Source organism: Myxocyprinus asiaticus, chromosome 11 (genome assembly GCF_019703515.2).
Source record: "Myxocyprinus asiaticus isolate MX2 ecotype Aquarium Trade chromosome 11, UBuf_Myxa_2, whole genome shotgun sequence".
Classification (NCBI taxonomy): Eukaryota; Metazoa; Chordata; class Actinopteri; order Cypriniformes; family Catostomidae; genus Myxocyprinus; species Myxocyprinus asiaticus.
In genome coordinates this window covers 31,329,333-31,347,558 of record NC_059354.1, presented here as the reverse complement: position 1 = coordinate 31,347,558, position 18,226 = coordinate 31,329,333, and the positions used below count along the sequence as shown (strand labels likewise).

The window sequence follows — 18,226 nt, the reverse complement described above, 5'->3', positions numbered from 1 at the left end:
TATTGTTATCAAAAATAAATGAATTGTAAAATAAAATATCTATCTATGTATTTATTTGTTTTGCATTCATAAGTTAAGAACATAAAAATAGATATCTACATTGGATTTCAGGCTCTTCTCTGACCGCCCACTCCCGCACACAACTGCTTTCAAGGTGAGGAGTTTGGCATCCCAAACAAACCTAATTTCGCTGGCCCAAAGCCTAGTGTGACCGGGGCTTAAGACGTTCCTTTGTGTTGTAAAAGTAGATGTGATGTAAGTGTTTTGGAACATTCTACCAGATCAATAATGTGTTGGCTCAACTATGCTCAGTTTTAGAGCATTTTAAATATGAGGATACAGAGTTGGTTGAACAATAAAAAAATTTAAAAAAATTTGTTTCAGTGTTATCTTAGTTACTGTGTTTTGACAGAATTAAGTGGTTTTTGGAAGAATATGCTGTTATTTCATGTACTTATTATAATGTCGTAATGTAAGAATTTGATTGACATACAAGTATGGATGTAAACCAATTTTATTTTAAAAAAATCACAGAAAAAGACACAGAAGGGGGGGGGGGGGGGCCTCAAACAGATTTTTACGTTGGGTTACATAAGTTTAGAAAAGTTACCAACATATGTGAAACAGAGGTTTACCTGTAAGACAATCAGTAGTCAAACAACACCTATGAAATATTGACAGGTGAAAAGCTAGACGCTGATTCAGCTCAAGTTGCTGAATGGGATGGAGATGAGGGATGGTTAGGGTAAGGGTGTCAGTGAGATGTATAAGCTAAGCATAAATATTTATTTATTTTTGTTTTGTTTTTTAATTTATAATCATTTTGATGATTGTTCATTTTAGAAACAGAAGTGGTTTTCATACAAATTAGTGTTTATATTTTAAAACTGTAACATTTTGGGGGGCAGGAGAGAAAGAAAATCTACTGTAAAACACTTCAATAACATAGATTATTACAGAATGAGCAAACATACACACATTCAAACACACACACACACACACACACACACACACACACACACACACACACACACACACACATATGTTGGTCTACCTATCATTATGAGGACTTTCCATAGACATAATGATTTTTATACTGTATGAACTATAGATTCTATCCCCTAACCCTAACCCTACCCCTAAACCTAACCCTCACAAAAAACTTTCTGCATTTTTACATTTTCAAAAAAACATAGTTTAATATGTTTTTTTAGCGATTTAAATTATGGGGACACTAGAAATGTCCTCATAAACCACATTTATAGCATAATACCCTAGTAATTACCAGTTTGTAGCCTAAAAAATTGTCCTCGTAAACCACATAAACATGCCCACACACACACACACACACACACACACACACACACACACACAAACAAACAACTCTTTCTCTTATCACAACTTTGTTGCAGTTCATGCTGCACTTGTGTTACAATATTACAGGTGTGCAAAACCTATAACATTTAAAAATGCATGATGAGGGGGAAAAACAATTACTTCCATGTGTGATATTTTTGAAAACCATTTTTTCTCATGTCTGTAATAATTGGTATTAGTATCATGTAAATGTCACAATGACATTTCTTAACATTTTAAAGCATGTATACTCATGTTGGATACCATCAATTAAACAAATACATTGCAAATACAATCTTTTAAAAAAATCTCTGTTTAAATGTGGTGCTGCATTGAGTAATTGTGTTACAAGTCTTTCTGCAGGTAGACGTATCTTTATAGATACAGTACTCCGCTATTTACCATTGTATATACTCATACAGCCTGTACATGAATATAGTTGGGTTGCATTTAAAGAAGCTGCTTCTATGGGTCATCTCATTTATTTCCTGTGAGAATGTACTGAAGAATACTGACATTTTATAAAAGTCAAACATTTTAATGCCAGTCCTTCCTTTACGCTTTCTCCTTCAATTTCTTTTTCATTTATTTTTGATGTTTACATTGGGTATAGTAAAAAGCCAGAGAAGGAGGAGTGGACATACTGTCCTGCATAAAATCCAGCAGCCTGGTCAGATGGTAACTGTAAGTATACTGTGTCTCCTGGTTGTAATGGAATCACAGCACTCCCAGATGCTTGATCCAGGATTCCCTTCTTGTACTCATCATAGGTATACATGACTGGCTCTCCATTCCTATGGAGCCCCACCCAGACATTGGCACCCTTGCAGTGCACATGATAGGCAAAGTAGTAGATACCTGGGAGCTCACAGGTGAATACACCTGTCTGAGGGTTGTAATTTTGACGCCCGTTATACAGCAGTTTGTCAAACACTATTGGTGTGCCAACTGGAGGGAATGGTGTGGTCAGTTGAGCAGTAAAAGCAGGCATCTCCAAACCACTGGCACCCATCATATCACCTCCACTTGCATACTTCCCTTTCTTGTACCCACCAGTTTTCATACCATCCAGGGCTGGGCCCATCTCAGGAAGGACTCCCATCAGATCAGGGGAAAGGGGTGGACCTGGGGGTCCAGGAGGCCCTGGGAGACCTGGTTTTCCTGGCTGTCCTGGGGAGCCATTTGTGCCAGGTGGACCTGGAGGACCAAAAGGACCAGGGACACCAGGATTGCCTTGACCAGGTGGACCAGCTTGACCCGGTGGACCAATTTCTCCTTTTGACCCAGCAGGTCCTGGAGGTCCAATTGGTCCTCCTGGCCCTGCAAATCCTGGAATGCCTTTGGGACCTTGAGGTCCTTCGAGGCCAGGCTGACCAGGTTCTCCTTTCAGACCAAGCAGGCCAGTTTGACCAGGAGGACCAGGCAGACCTTTTTGTCCTCCTTCTCCTTTGGGACCAATGGGTCCAGGTTGCCCTCTTGGCCCAGGTCCTCCATCCTCACCTTGGAGCCCTGGTTGGCCAGGAAAACCTGGAGGACCTGGTTTCCCCATAAGTCCCTGATCTCCCTTGGCTCCTTCTGCACCTACCTCTCCTTTTAGTCCTGGGTTTCCAATTTCACCTGGTGGCCCGATTTGTCCTGGAGTGCCTGAGGGACCAGTTGGACCTGGTGGACCAATCATGCCTGGTTGACCACCATACCCTTTGTCTCCTTTTGTTCCTGGAGCACCAGGTGGTCCTCCAATCCCTTTGTCACCCTTTTGGCCAGGGTATCCAGGTTTGCCAAATCCTGGTAATCCAGGCTTTCCAGGTAACCCTGGTGGTCCTGGTAATCCTTTGTGACCAGGTACACCTGGCTGGCCTGGGGATCCATTTTGTCCTGGATTTCCAATACCAGGGGGCCCTTGTGGCCCTTGTTGCCCCTGTTCACCAGGTGGACCCTCTGGGCCTGGCTCCCCAGGATGTCCTGCTTTCCCTGGCAAACCAGGTGGACCCAACACACCAGGAAGACCTGGCTTGCCTACTCCCGGTAATCCTGCCTGCCCTTGGAGTCCTGGTGGTCCAACTGGCCCTTTGGGCCCTGGTGGGCCTGGTTGTCCTATTCCCCTGTCTCCTTTAGGACCAGGTAACCCTGGGAGACCAGGTAAACCTTTATGTCCTGGCTCTCCTTTACCCCCTGGCTGTCCAGGTAATCCTTGCCCACCAGGATTTCCTATTCCTGGCAGGCCTGGGTGTCCAGGGGGGCCGGGTGGCCCAGTCAAGCCTGGTTGTCCCTCTCCACCTCTGGGTCCCTCTTCACCTTGCTGTCCAGGCTGTCCAATGCCTCCTGGCTTTCCTGGCATACCTGACATTCCTGGCTTACCAACTCCAGGAAATCCTGGAGTACCAGGAGGCCCTGGCTTTCCTGGAGGGCCTTGCATACCAGTACCTTGAGGCCCGGGAGGCCCTTGTGGTCCAGGTGGGCCAGGGGGCCCTTGAGGTCCAATCTCTCCTGGAGCACCCTGTTCTCCTCTGGGAATGGTCTCACCTTTGTAAAAGAAAATTAGTGTCAGGAACAGGCAAACAATAAACAGAAGCCATATATGCTGAGATCAAGAAGTGTTCATACCTTTGATATCCTTGCCTTTGTTTAGGTGCATAGGTATGTCTTTTCTGTAGTGTGGATATGGCATGTGTGGCATATCCTTACCCATGCCCAGGTGAGGTATCTGTGGTATAGGTTGGTGGTGCTGGGGATGTGGCTTATGCCCATAATATGCACCTCCTAAAGCTGATGGCAACAAAAATATTTGCACCAAAGCTATCAGGAAAGCAGCCATGGCCATGGCCTGTGGAAAATCAATCAAATATTCAAAAAACATTGGTCAGACAATCAGTTAATTATTCAATTAAGTAATTAACCAGTAAAACAAATCAACCAGTCAACAGGTTAATCCTCCAACTGATTAATAATTTCAAATAATTATGTTCACTACAGCACACCCCGCTGTCTGATATGAAATAAAACAAACAAATAATAAATAGATAGACAAACATTAATAACATTAAAAATGTCTACAATGTTACATAACACAACCAAAACACTACCAAAATGCTCAATTGATCCTGAGTGAACTGTACTGCAGTTTAAAGTGGTTTTGGATCGTTCCGCAGACAAAACATTGACCAATTCTTTTTTCTAAGAACATTCAGTAGACAAAAACTCCAGACAACATGAGTTGTGGAAAATCAGATGTGATCAAGGAGCATTTTACAGCTTCATACTGTGCGTGCTTTTGAAGAAATGGCAAGTCTATCCCCCTCAGCCTTGTTGTCATTCCCATTAAAAATCAAAGATGGCGCTACTGTGAATAAGGTCTATATGCTTTATAACTAATTTTATATTGTCCAGACAAAATCTCCCAGTGCTGTCAGTCACCCATTATACAGCATATGAAAGTGTTTCAGCTAGAGTAATTGTAGCCAACTTGAATATCTTTTTCATAATTTCTAGTTCTAATGACAAAAAATATTTACCCTATATATAAAATTTTAATAAAACCCTGATGTAAACCCTGATCTTTAAATGTAAGGCACTTTTGAGTAGATAACTTGAAAAAAGATTTAGAGAATCATGCCATTTACTTTAAAATATTAAAAGTCAAAGGGCAGGAAGCAGAGGGCATTAAATCTAGGAAAAACACTTACAATAGTTTTGATTAACCAGAGTTGTCCATTTCTGTCAATCATACTATTTACAGTACATTTGGGGCATGAAGCCCTGTCTGTTGTATATTTTATTAATTCTGTTTTCCAATACTATGCGGCTTGTCTTTCAGTGCTTTAAAACAGGCTAAAGGAATGAGTGTTTAGGTCGCAGTATCACTCAACAGTAAAAAATGAAAATACATTTTAATAATCTTAAAAAGTGCTAAGAACAGATTTGATGGGAAAATTATCACAAAGAGGAATAAAGTTTGTAAACGTACAAAACATTGTCCAAATGCCACACTGTCACATAATTTTGAACAGTTTGTAATTTAATTTCATTTAAATAATCACAACAGTTCGCCAAGTCATGGTTCTTCATTTAAAAGTGTTGGCATTTGTGTATATTTGTTGTTTGCATGAAATACGTATGTATACATCTGGTGGACTGGACAGAGATCTTTAGTATAGACTGCAAGGATTTGTAGACTGGCTACTTGTGGAACAATTAATAGGAAAAATCGCAATGTTCAATGTGGCAGCTGTAGGAATGGAGGGCAAACTTTTCAGTTATACAGCCTAGTTTCAACTAAAGAAACAAAATGCATGCCACCATTTTTTTGGTGTTTCGAAATGTTGTTGAAATGTATGTTTTGCCAACAGTTTTTGAAATTTTCCAGGGGCATTACCAAGATGGCTGCCTTGTCTTAAAGGGACTTTGTATTTAGGGAATGTTTCACTTCTAAGAACGTCAGCTATTCTCAGTGACTGGAAGAACTTTCCAAATATTCACCTTTGACACAGCAGGGATATGCTGGAATCCCAGACGCTAAGCAGTGTGTGTTCAAGTATGTGTGCATTTGTTTGATTGTATTTTATTGTTTTAAAATTTTTAAAAGTCCAAATCCAAATGTCTCTTTCTAAATTACCAGAATCTTTTAAGAAAGATTTTGATGCTTTAATTTTTAATGAAGAACAATACCAAATTTTATGTGAATGAGATGATGATGATTGCATGTGACGATGAAGATGATGGTATGTGACGACATTGACTTTTGGCCATTTCTCAGACTGATGGTGATTTTCACACAGATATGCCATAGGCCCTCTAGGTTTCCGCACTTTGAGATGTAGATTTATAGTTTCAGGCTTAAGACCAATCAGAATGTGCTCGCAAATGCCAGTCTATTTATCTGTCTGTCCGTCTGTCTGCCTACCTGCCTGCCTATCTGTCTGTCTGTTGATAATAACGTGCAGGTCTTTAAACAACTTTAACTTTCACAGTAACATGTAATGTGTGATATCAGAAGATATGACAACATTATGTAACATGGTTAAGAGCTAATCATTCACATCACATACAACTAACAAATCATACATTGTCAGACCTATGTTTGTGCATGTGACTTAACATGGGAATTTATGAGTAAGACCTTTTTACTTTATCAGTTGGCCTCTTTTCTCTCTTTCTCTCATGCTCTTCCAGTCCTTTACACTCACTCTGTATTTTTAAAAAGGTCACAACACTCAAGCTGGACAGCCAGAGTATTTATCCATTCACACACTTACAAAGAATTTTGTTAGATATCTGTGTCACACTTTATATTAGGTGGCCTTAACTACTATGTACTTACATTAAATACATACAAGACTATGTATTTACTGTGTAACTACATGTTGTTCTGCAAAATTCCCACATTTGCTGCTACTGAGGTTGAGGTATGGGTAAGTTTAGGAGTGAGGGTAGGGTTATGGTTAGGATTAGGGGATAGAGTTAGGTTTTGGGGTAAGGGATGGGTTAGGGTTAGGGGTAAAGTTAACAGTGTAACTACAAATGCAATTGAATGCAAGTACTTTAAATGTAATTACAATGCAGCAATGTGTATGTAATAAGTACATTGTATCAAATGGTTAAGTACATAGTAGTTAAAGCCACCTAATATAAAGTGGGTCCGATATCTGAGTCTCTTATTCCATGAATCCCACTTTTGAGTCCTTAGAGATGAGACTGGGATTGGAACATTTTGTGGAATTAGTTGCTGTAGAATTCTGTGTCCACTGTTACTAAGATGGGTCAACTTTAATATCTGAGCCTTGACCAATGCTACCTAAACAATCCCTTCAGTTCAGACAGACTGACACATAAAAAACACAGTAATCAATTCAGGAAACAAAAACTGTTTACAAAGAGGATTTGTTATGTTTACACACTTAATAGGCAGGAAAAGACACATTACCATTAGCACTAACAATAGCATTTTGATCAGCCAGGTATCACAATACTGAACAGCATACACTCTATCACCATTCATTATAGCATACTACTAATATTTATAATGTGGCAGAAATCATTAACTTATAATCAAATGAAGGCCAATAACAGATTATGACAGTTATTATATACCAAATACAATTTTATAAATTACAGAAAGCACCAAAAACTAAAATCACTGCACTGTATGTGTAACTACATTTGTCATTGCATTCCTAATCAATTTCATTATTAACTTCATGTTCCATAATTGTGCATTCTTCTCACGCCTTCTTCAAACATTTGATTCAAACAAGATTAGATGACATGACTTTCTCAAGTGACTAAATTTAGCCTACTCTTAAATGTGACATCTGACCCTAGTAAAAACTAAAGTCTTGTGCTGTTTGTGATAGTTCTGCTGGAATCCCAGACATTGCTTCAGTAACTGAATGCACTTTATAAAATGAACAGCTCAGCAAATAAGTCAAGTTAAACACGCACAGGCACACATTGTCCCATTGAGACACAGCTGGCCAAGGTTTACAAAAATCCCTTCCTTACTCTTGTCCACATATTTCCTCATTCTTCCCTTCTGTCTTTCATTCTATTGTGTCTCCCATGCCCCTTCTCTCCCATCTTTACAGAGCAAGGGGGTCCACAAAGAAACACTTAAATCATCAATGAAAAAACTTTTATTCTAGCTTACTAAGGGAAGAAAAGGAGTTGTGTTATCCTTGGAACAAACCATGGGAGGACTTTAAGAGGTCATGATGCAGTACACCAATTTATTTCAGTATGATACCATAAAGCTGTAAAGAACTAGAGAAATCTTATTTGATCAACTGGCCACAATTAAAGTTGTTTGTGTAATTGCAGTCTGGCTTGTAATTGGCCTTATAATGTAGAGTTATAATGTTCATGGTAGTTATTTTATCAGCATCTGAAATTAATGGCATTAGAGTGAAACAAATAGTGATGTTTTTACTGAGAGTTTTGAAAGTCTTTTCAGAAAACCCTTTATAGCTTTTACCAAGACAGGTTAGTGTACAGTAGCAGGTTATCAGATGAACTAGGATTGGCCTACATTTTTATGTTACTCTAATAGAAATTGACTTGTACATACGTGGATTATAGTGAGGCAGAAACGTCTTTTAATAAAAAGAAAAAATATGTCAAAGTCAAACAGTCACAGTTGTTAGTTTAGTATGTCTGAAATATGTCAATATTGAATTAACTGGTTTGGTCATATAGTATCTTGGGAGAAATTGAATACTGGGCCACTTGTAAAATCTCCTGTGCTTGTGTTATACCAGACAAATTAGAGGAATCTCAAAGAATACATATGCCATTTAAACATGAGAATGTTGCTTTGTGATGTAAGGAGCCAATGTGTCTTTTTATCTATTGTATGATGTTGAAGCTGATCACAGTGTGCACTGGTATTCATAGCTCCCTGCCCAGCTGCGAACCAGACAGGCTATTTTGAGGTATCACAGGGTCCTCATTCTCTCTGTGCATCTGTTGGGTCACTTAGAAGCATTTTAACAGCAGAGCGTTAATAAGAGTGAGAAACACAGCAAGGGCCTGCTAGCCTCAGTGTGCATGTCTGAGAAGAGTGGGAGAGAGATTAAGAAAGCGGAAGAATGTCTGTGAGAGAGAAAAAACAAGGGTGCCAAATACTATATAAATCTAACGACCAATCAAAGGCCCCATTTTCAACAGGTGGTTGACCAATTTTGTTTTTTTTGAGAACACAAAAGAAGATTTTTAGAAAAATATCTCAGCTTTGTAGGTCCATACAATGAAAGTGAATGGTGATCAGACCTTTGTAGCTCCAGAAATCACATAAAGGAAACATAAAAGTAATCCATATGACTTCAGTGTTTAAACTATATCTTCAGAAGCGATATAGTAGGTGTGGGTGAGAAACAGATGTGTTTCTTTGTTTTCTTTATGTGATTTTTAGAGCTACAAAGGTCTGATCACCATTCACTTTCATTGTATGGACCTACAGAGCTGATATATATTCTTCTAAAAATCTTTGTTTGTGTTCTGCAGAAGAAAGAAAGTCATACACATCTGGGATGGCATGAGGGTGTTTAAATGATGAGAGAATTTTCATTTTTGGGTGAATTATTCCTTTAACCTCCTTAGACCCAGTTTCATATTTTGTTTTACATCAATACACAGTGTCTGGTGCACAAGGAACATATGACAATAATTGTTCTTTGAAAAAATATATTTTATTCATATTTCATTTGCTGTCCTCTGTAGAGGAAAATTAAAAAAATCTTAAGTTTTTAATACATACTCTGCAACACTGCTTTGATAAAAAAATAAAAAAATAAAAAAGTGTATAAAAAAGAGGTTTATGTTTTGTATTATTTTTTAATTCATTCTAGTTTTCATTTAAATAAGCAGCACCTGCATTTAATTGGTATTTAATTATAATGAGTGTCTGGAACAGAAATCTGATTTCAAAAGAATGTCAGTGTCTCATATCAAGAAATATGGTTATTTTTTGTTTTTGTTGTTTTTTTTTTTTTTTTGGTTTTACCCTATTCACCTGCAGTGTCACCCAATAAGTGAAAACACATGTACTGAGTCCTGATGTCGCTTACAGAGGACATCGAAGAAATCAGTGTCTTTCTTGTTAAAAGAAAATCATATCCTGACACACTCTGAAAAAGGCTCCATTGCCAGAATGCACCAGTATGCAGCTACTAAAACTTTTTGTTGTCAATTTGACAAGCCAATTAAAGCTTTTTAATTTTTACACCAGAAGAAGTGACTTGGATTGTTTTTGTATATGCTATGACGGAAACCCAGCCAAATAGCACCTTCTGTATTTCACTTTTCTATGGAACAAGGCCCTTTCAGCAAGTAGCACTCCAAAATCTATTCTTTTGAAATCATATTCTGTTTCTTAAGGTGTTTATGTACAAGAAAAAAATATATATAATCAATGTACTATTAATTATAAATACAGAACAATATACCCAATGTTCACTTTTCCAAACAATTTGATTAATCGTGAAGTCAGACATTTTTAAAGACCAACATGAGGAAGTTTTCGTGGCCAAACCCATAAACATTTGGTATCTCTGAAAAGCCCAGGATATCCCCTTTAAGATACCCTAAAATTTACAACTGTGGCATGTGCTGTATGTTCTCAAAGGAATATAAATATCAATATGTCCTCTACAGAGGACTTAAAGGAATGGCTGGATCTAGTTTAAAGGTTAAATCAAAATGGGGAAATACCAAATACTAAGAAATTCATAAATTCATGTTACTGTTTAATTAATCTTTAACTTTTCACTGAAAATTGTTATGCTGATATATATATATATATATATATATATATATATATATATATATATATATATATATATATATATATATATCATTTGTAATGAAACTTTTTCACACCTGGAGTCAGATTTTGAACCCCATTGTACGAATTGGCTGATTAATTGGCCTGACTCAACTATTCAAAAGTCTCACCAATGGACTCTTTTCAAATATCCAGGTTTAGACTGAAATGTGGAAGTGAACAATAGCAGCGTAAACTTGTATAGTGGTGAATGGGATACCACAGCAAATATAATTTTTGCTTACCCGTTTGCTCCAACAGCAAAAGAAAAACTCCACTATTATATTTCCACAACTTTCCAAAAGAAGAAAAAAATTTAGAGCGATGTATTACAGCAGTCAGAAGAGAGGAAAAATGCCAAATTTACAGTAAATCCCTCAGCAGCTGCATTAGAAACCTCATCGCAGATGTGGTAACTCATTTTTAAAACTAATCCCAGTATAATATAATACAAAGTAAAATGTTATAAATTCGCACCAAATAATAATAAAAAATAAAAAACGCAAATATAAAAAAGTTTGCTAAATTTACACTGCTAAATAATGCAGATATGCATCATCACAGTCTGTGAAAAGAGTCCAAAGAACTGTATAATGTTTATGAAGTTGCATACAGCAACAAAAATCACAGATAAGATTTATTTCTGAATATGACTTTTAAGACAATGACTTTTTAAAGTGCCCTTCACATTCCCTTGTGCCTCTAATGGATGCTTGCTTTGTCTTCCTCTCACAGCTGAGAGTTAAACTAACACTCTGTATACACACTCTCAGGTACACACTATCATAATCACACAGACTTGCAAAGATCCTATGTGGCTGCCACCAGGAGGGGGCACTAACAAATTCTACTGGACACTGCCTATCAAAAACTGTTAAAACTACTTTAACATGATGCCACTGTTGACATGACATAAAGCTCAATATTGATTATAGTGTAAAGTTTACAGAGTATAACATATGAATATAAAATATATGTATTGTACAATATAAAAAACCCATATCTTTATGTCATCTCAATTTCCCCAACAGCACAATGCTGTTACACACAACAACTTCTACCACAGAACTAATTGCTTCTAACACTCTCTTTTTTGTCAGTAATGCTCAAGTACACCTTCATCGACATAAACCAAAGATGTTTTCCTATTAACTTATATTATAATTTCTTATTATCATCAGAATTAATAAAGTTACTTAAAAAAACAACAACAAAAAACCATTACTGGGTGAAAACCAGACTCACAGAGTAGCACATACATTTGTCTATGAGTATAAAATCACATATTCCACACATTTTTGTTAACTAAAAAATCATACGATTCAAACAATTAGTTATATTAGTCTATTTTTTTATTTATTATTTTTATTTCTGTTTTATAGGTTTAACCAAGCAAAATTTTCTTTGGGAGTCCCTGGGTTACACGTACCCCTGGTTGGGAATCACTGGCATATATCACCAAGAAAGCATAAAACAAGCTAAAAGACAACTTCTTTGTCTGCATACACATCATATTTTCTACTGTAAATTCATAAGCTTTATTTGTTTTGCATTCTGAAATGCAATGCAAATTCACATCTTCACATGCCTGTTACAATCAATGCAGTAGGTTTCAGTAGCTTCTAATAAAGTAACATTTTGATTTGAAATGCAGACTTACACCCTCAAACACTGATATAGAATGACACTATTAATTGCTTCAGGTGAGGACACAACAATTTAGTAATTTCCCATTACTTGCCATCATCATGACTTGTATAATAGTTCTGCAAACTAAAGTACATCACAGAGTGCACTGATAGACTAATGAAATGGAGAATTTATTTGAATGTATTCTGCTTACCTTTCCTTTGAGTGGTTGTGGGAGGGGATAATCTCAGGGATTCTCAAGCTCACACACAGAAAGATCCTTACACACACACACCTTGACCAACTGACCGATGCGAACTGGACTTAAACAAGAAACAGCCTGGAGATGGCCTCCTTTTATCCACAGCAGGGTGGAGCCAGAGAGCAGGGGAGGGAGGAATATAGAGATAGATAGAGGAAGAGATTGCTATAGGATAGATGAACATGTGTCTGTGTAAAGGTGCCATGTTTTCAGGGTAGACACAGAGATTTGTTTGATTTTCCAAAATCACTGTCTAGTCAGGGCAGCTACACCCTTACAGTGGTATAAGATGTCTATAAGCTTTCCTGTTCATTGCTTAGTCACGTTCTCATTTGAAGTAGGGCTGCACTATTTTGGATATAATTGGCTGGATATAAGATTTCATACTCTAAGTTTTAAAAAACATTTCCTCTAAGGATGGGAGGATGAGTGAAATATTGAGTTTGGTGTACCAACTGTAGTAGTCCACTAAAATAATGCTCAAGTTAAGATTAAAAGCTGAATATTTCTGTAGCTTTTACATATATTATACTTTCAGGTTCAATGGTTGGGGATTTGATTGTTCATTCAATAAATTGCTAAATATTAGCCATTACATAATCCTGTGTTTGTATTCACTTACATTATCTATATAAACAAATAGCCTTCCTTTCATACCTACTGACAGACCTACTGATATATCCTCATCTTTTGAGAGGCGTGTCATTGGCATATGATTTTGTGTACTGAATGGTGCTTTAAATGGGTTAAATAGGAAAAATGGTTTTATATTATTGTGTTTCATCATTAATATTGATATATGGCTTATTGCATGCAGTCTTGAGTGAACAGAGCTCATTCTTTAGTTATTTGGGCCCAGCAGCAAGAAACTCGTTAAGTTAAGAAAACACCTTAGTAACAATAACCTTTAAATTCCTGTATACAGGTTTTCTTAACTTAAAGAAATATTCTGGGTTCATTACAAGTTAAGCTCAATCGATGGCATTTGTAATATAATGTTGATCATCACATAAATCAATTTAAACGAGTCCCACAAGAATCGCTGTTACAGTGAGGCACTTACAGTGGAAGTGAATGGGGCTAATCCGGAAACATAAAAAATACTCACTGTTTCAAAAGAATAGCCACAAGACGAAATGCATGTTAACATGATTTTAGTGTAATAAAATCTCTAACTAACCTTTTCTGTGTACATTTTTAACCATTTTGCAACAATTTTACAGCTCAAATAATACTCAAGTTTTAACAGAAGAATGAATGTAAATGCTTTTGTAAAATTATAAGCTTCACATTTCTGCCTATAAACCATCCAAAAATTGGCCCAATTCACTTCCATTTTAAGTGCCTTACCGTAACCTCGATTTTTGCTTTTTTTATAGAAAAAGAGGGATGAGTCGAAATTATTTGTTGTGGTTACAGTATCAACATTATGCCACAAATGCTGTCGCTTGAGTTTAACTTAATTGATTTGAACCAGGAGTATTCCATTAACACTTTACAATAAAGTTCCATTTGTAAACATTAGTTAACAACATTAGTTAACATGAACAATGGACATACTTTTACAGCATTTATTAATTGTAATTAATGTTAATTTCAACATATACTAAGACATTTTCAAAATCAGAAGTTGTATTTGAAAACATTAGTAATGCACTATGAACTACTATGAACTATCTATGAACAATTTTATTTTTTATTATATAACATCAACAAAGATTAATAAAGTCTGTAAATAATATATTGTTCATTGTTTGTTCATGGTACCTAATGCATTAACTAATATTAACAAATGGAACATTATTGTAAAGTGTTACCAATATTCCTTATTGGGGTTTCTTGCAAATGGGCTCAGATCTCAAAGTTCTCAGATCACAAAATCAGGCATAATAGGGTTGCTATAGGGATGGATACAATCAGTGTACTTAGCCGACCTATGGTAATCAGTGCAGGAAACAGGCTGATATTGCCCTCAACCCTGTGTTAATGAATGGTGAATTACGGTGATGAAAAACTAAGGTGGGGGTTGAATGTGTCCATTGTGATGAGGCCTTGTGAAAGTAGTTGGTCTTCTGAGCCTTGCAGGCAAGACTCTTTTCAATCTGTTGTAGTCTTCATGTCTGCATTCAGTATTTCATTCATGCCCAGCTTTTCCATCCATTAATTTACTGCCTAGTATGTGGTTCAGCTAACACGTCATTAACCTTTGCAATGACAGCTGTATGAAGCAAACTTGCAGGAAATGTTTTATGAAGTGCTAAATGTATGCAAAATGCCTTTTCCTAAATGTGCAGCACATCAGAAACACTCAGACAACCAGAACCCTTTAAGAAACAGCTTTTCAACTGAAAGTTCAAATGGATGACATCAAAATGAATTGTGTTTATCCATTTTGGTCACTTTGATAAGATTGCCACGATGACTGTTTTTGAAGGATAGTACTCTCCCTCTTCCTAGTAGGCTACTGTGCACATTCACACACTCTCGCACAAAGACGCAAAACTCAATTAGCTGTGAATGTGTTTGTTAATTAAACACACTATCCTGGCATCTGTTTCACGGTTTGGCCTCAGGAAAGTAAAACATTTGAGAAAGAATCAGGGAGTGCATATAGACATGAACAAAGATTAGAAGTCTCACTGAAGTCTCCACATTTTTCTGTCAAATACCCTTGTTAGCACTGTCACTGGTGTAACCTATAGTCTTCATGTGCATCATAATTACAGCAGATAGTGAATAAAAGAGTGCATAATTTAATGCCATGAGTTTTGTAAAGGATAATTTACCATCAGCCAGTCATTATCCCGAAATAATCCGTGACGTCATGGTCATGACCCCCATGTAAAGAATATTACATGTGAAATTAGCCAAAACCTTTTTATTTTTAAAAAGTGTAGATTGTCAGTGCAGCTGGTTAGCTTCATAATTGTGTGTAAATAATTGTACAGTTTACGATTAGCTAGGTAAGCCAGGTTGCCAAGGTGACAGGGTCTTCATAGATTGTATTGTAAGCAATGGCTTTAAAATTGTAACATTCCCACAGCTGCTGTTGTTCTGTATTGAGGCCTTGGAATGCAGAAAGCATGCAATCATTGCCACGGAAACCTGTCATGGCACGTCAAACGACAGAGGGCAAATCAGTTTCACAGCTCAAAACATAATTCTTTTAAATGTACTCGACAGCGCACACATCATTAAAATCAGCCCACTGCAGGTGCTTCAGGCCTAGTTTTTATATTTAAAAAAAAATGCAATGATCTACTAATCATGCTTCTGCAAATTCTCAGTGTGTGTGTGTTTGCGTCACCACCCCCCCACCCCTCAGGACAGGTCATCCTAAGATGCTGACCTGTCCTGTGTCTGTTATAGCTCTGCACAACTGCGTCTGATTGGCTGCTACTTCTGGGACTTGTAAAGCCTAAATTATTTGTGGCAAATCTGCAATTGCAACTTCCAGGGTTAAAATTGTGGTTTGACAAAAGACACAATCAGACAACACTGCCCTTCAATAGATATCTTCTTCCCTTTGTGTATCTATTCTAAACTATAGTAGTAAGTATCGTTGTTTTATCTATATCAAGGGTAAAAATAAATAAATAAAAATAATAAATAAATAAATAAATAACCTTACCCATTCCCCTACAGATATTATAGGGTAAAAAAAAAAAAAAAAGGAAAATATCACAGTATAGTTCAAAATGTACACAGCACATGGTATTTAATCTATAACTTTTTATACATTTAAATCACTCAGAGTGATTTAATATATCATATTTAATATATCATATTTTATATAACATTGGTATTCATATTTTATTGTATTTTTCTGGTTGTCGCCTAACATTATACATCATTTATTAATAAAATAATCTCCCATAATGGTGCCAATATTGCAAACAAAATCAAATCCAAACAAACTGTGGTATTTTTTGTGGATGATAACCACATTATTAAATTATGTTTATCATTTGCTGCTTAAGTGGACCCAAGAAAGAAGTTTTATTTACATTAAATCAATGTCAAATGTTATGGAGCTGACATGCAAAATCACACATAAATGCATCATATTTATTTATTTGTTGGGTCTAGCACAGCTATATGAAACAGTCATTTTAGAAGTTAAATGTTATGATAGTGTGTCTGTATGTGTGTGGGGGAGGGGGGGTTTATTTTATTTTATTTTTTGCATGTGCAACACACTGATGCACTTCACATTACTGTGTTACTGTCTCCCACCACCGCCCAAACACTCATTGTCTGTCCATCTTGCAGTGGACGTACAGTACCTTTAGTAATAATAGCATACTCCATTGTCATTAAGTTATTGTATACCGGTAACTCTGTGCGTGTTATCACCAAGTAACAAAATTGTCTAAATTGCTTGCATACAGAAGCATTATTGGTGCCATCATGTTTGTCTGCTGTGTGTGAGTGTGTGTGTACTGCATGGGTGGGTTGTGTGTTTAGCTGTACGAGTTTACTATGAGTGTGAGGCAGATGGCCGAGCCCTTATACCGTCATGTTCCTCCGTACACACTACCCAGAGTCCTTTGCCTCGGTCAACACCATGTAACATTCCAGGACCGAGCCTGCGGCCGTGGAGAAGGTGACATCATCACTCTGGAAATGTCCAGTCGGATCAGACATATTATTTATTTGAATTATACTGTATCATAATTTTTTTTATTTACCTTATGTATTATTAATTCCCCCTGGCAAGGTATTTTTATTATTTTATTATTATTATTTTGTTTTTTTTAAATATTTTTAGTAGTTTAATAGATTATTGTATAATGTTTCATGTTTTTAATTAAACATAATTATATAATAATATTTATAGTATTACTATAAACATTATAATATATTTATATTATAATGTTTATATTTATATAATTTATAAATATACAAAATGTTTATTGATGTTTTATTGTGTGAGGTGGGTTTTTCAACTGCAGTGGTTCAGCTTTGGGAATGTCGATGTGTCTGAAGAAATGGTAACAGCATGATGGTATAAAACTGGACATTTATATCACCATCAGCATGTATGTCTTGAAATTCAAGAAATAGGGTTTATAGCACAGAAATGAATTATTTTGTTAATTTTCAACCCTACAATTTTATGAAACAAGTGTTGTTTCTACATTGACAAAAACAGTTATCGTTAAACTTCACATTGGCCCTGTAACAGACCAAAAATATACCTGGTGCCCGTTTCTCCCATTGCAGTCTATCATCTTTGCCTCTGTGAGTAAATGTAAGGGCCTCACATCACTGTCTATGTGTCTGTGCTCACACATGTGTGAAAATCTACCACCAATAGTGCTGGAGCCATTTTGCACAAGATAAATGACAAAGTCATCAGATTATATTTTGACAAAGAAATTTAGAAAGTCAAATAACATGTTCATGTTAAAAGCAGCATACACTTCCTAAGCTTGTGACTTTGTGTTTGCATGTATGCGTGTGTGTTTGTGTGTGGACCCAGGGCTCTCAGGGAACCGTGGAAATGGCTGCCAAGCTTCATTTAGGGTGAACAGGCAAACCCCTCACACCTCCCAAAGTACTTTTACACATTCAAACAAAAATTGGGACATGTCAGGTTTCATGATGTTGTAATACTGCCATTTGTTGTTTAACAGAAGTCACACCTTCAATATCGAGATGTG

General features: G+C 36.6%; 1 protein-coding gene across 1 annotated transcript; it reads right to left on the bottom strand.

The window, feature by feature from the left end:
• Window positions 1-559: 559 nt before the first annotated feature.
• Window positions 560-12,617, bottom strand: LOC127447985 (collagen alpha-1(VIII) chain-like). Its single transcript, XM_051710266.1, has 3 exons — window positions 12,513-12,617; window positions 3,961-4,180; window positions 560-3,879 (listed from the first exon to the last, which is right to left on the bottom strand). The coding sequence occupies exons 2-3, from the start codon at window positions 4,175-4,177 to the stop codon at window positions 1,955-1,957; spliced, it is 2,142 nt and encodes a 713-aa protein (XP_051566226.1). The 5' UTR covers window positions 4,178-4,180; window positions 12,513-12,617; the 3' UTR covers window positions 560-1,954.
• Window positions 12,618-18,226: the final 5,609 nt, after the last annotated feature.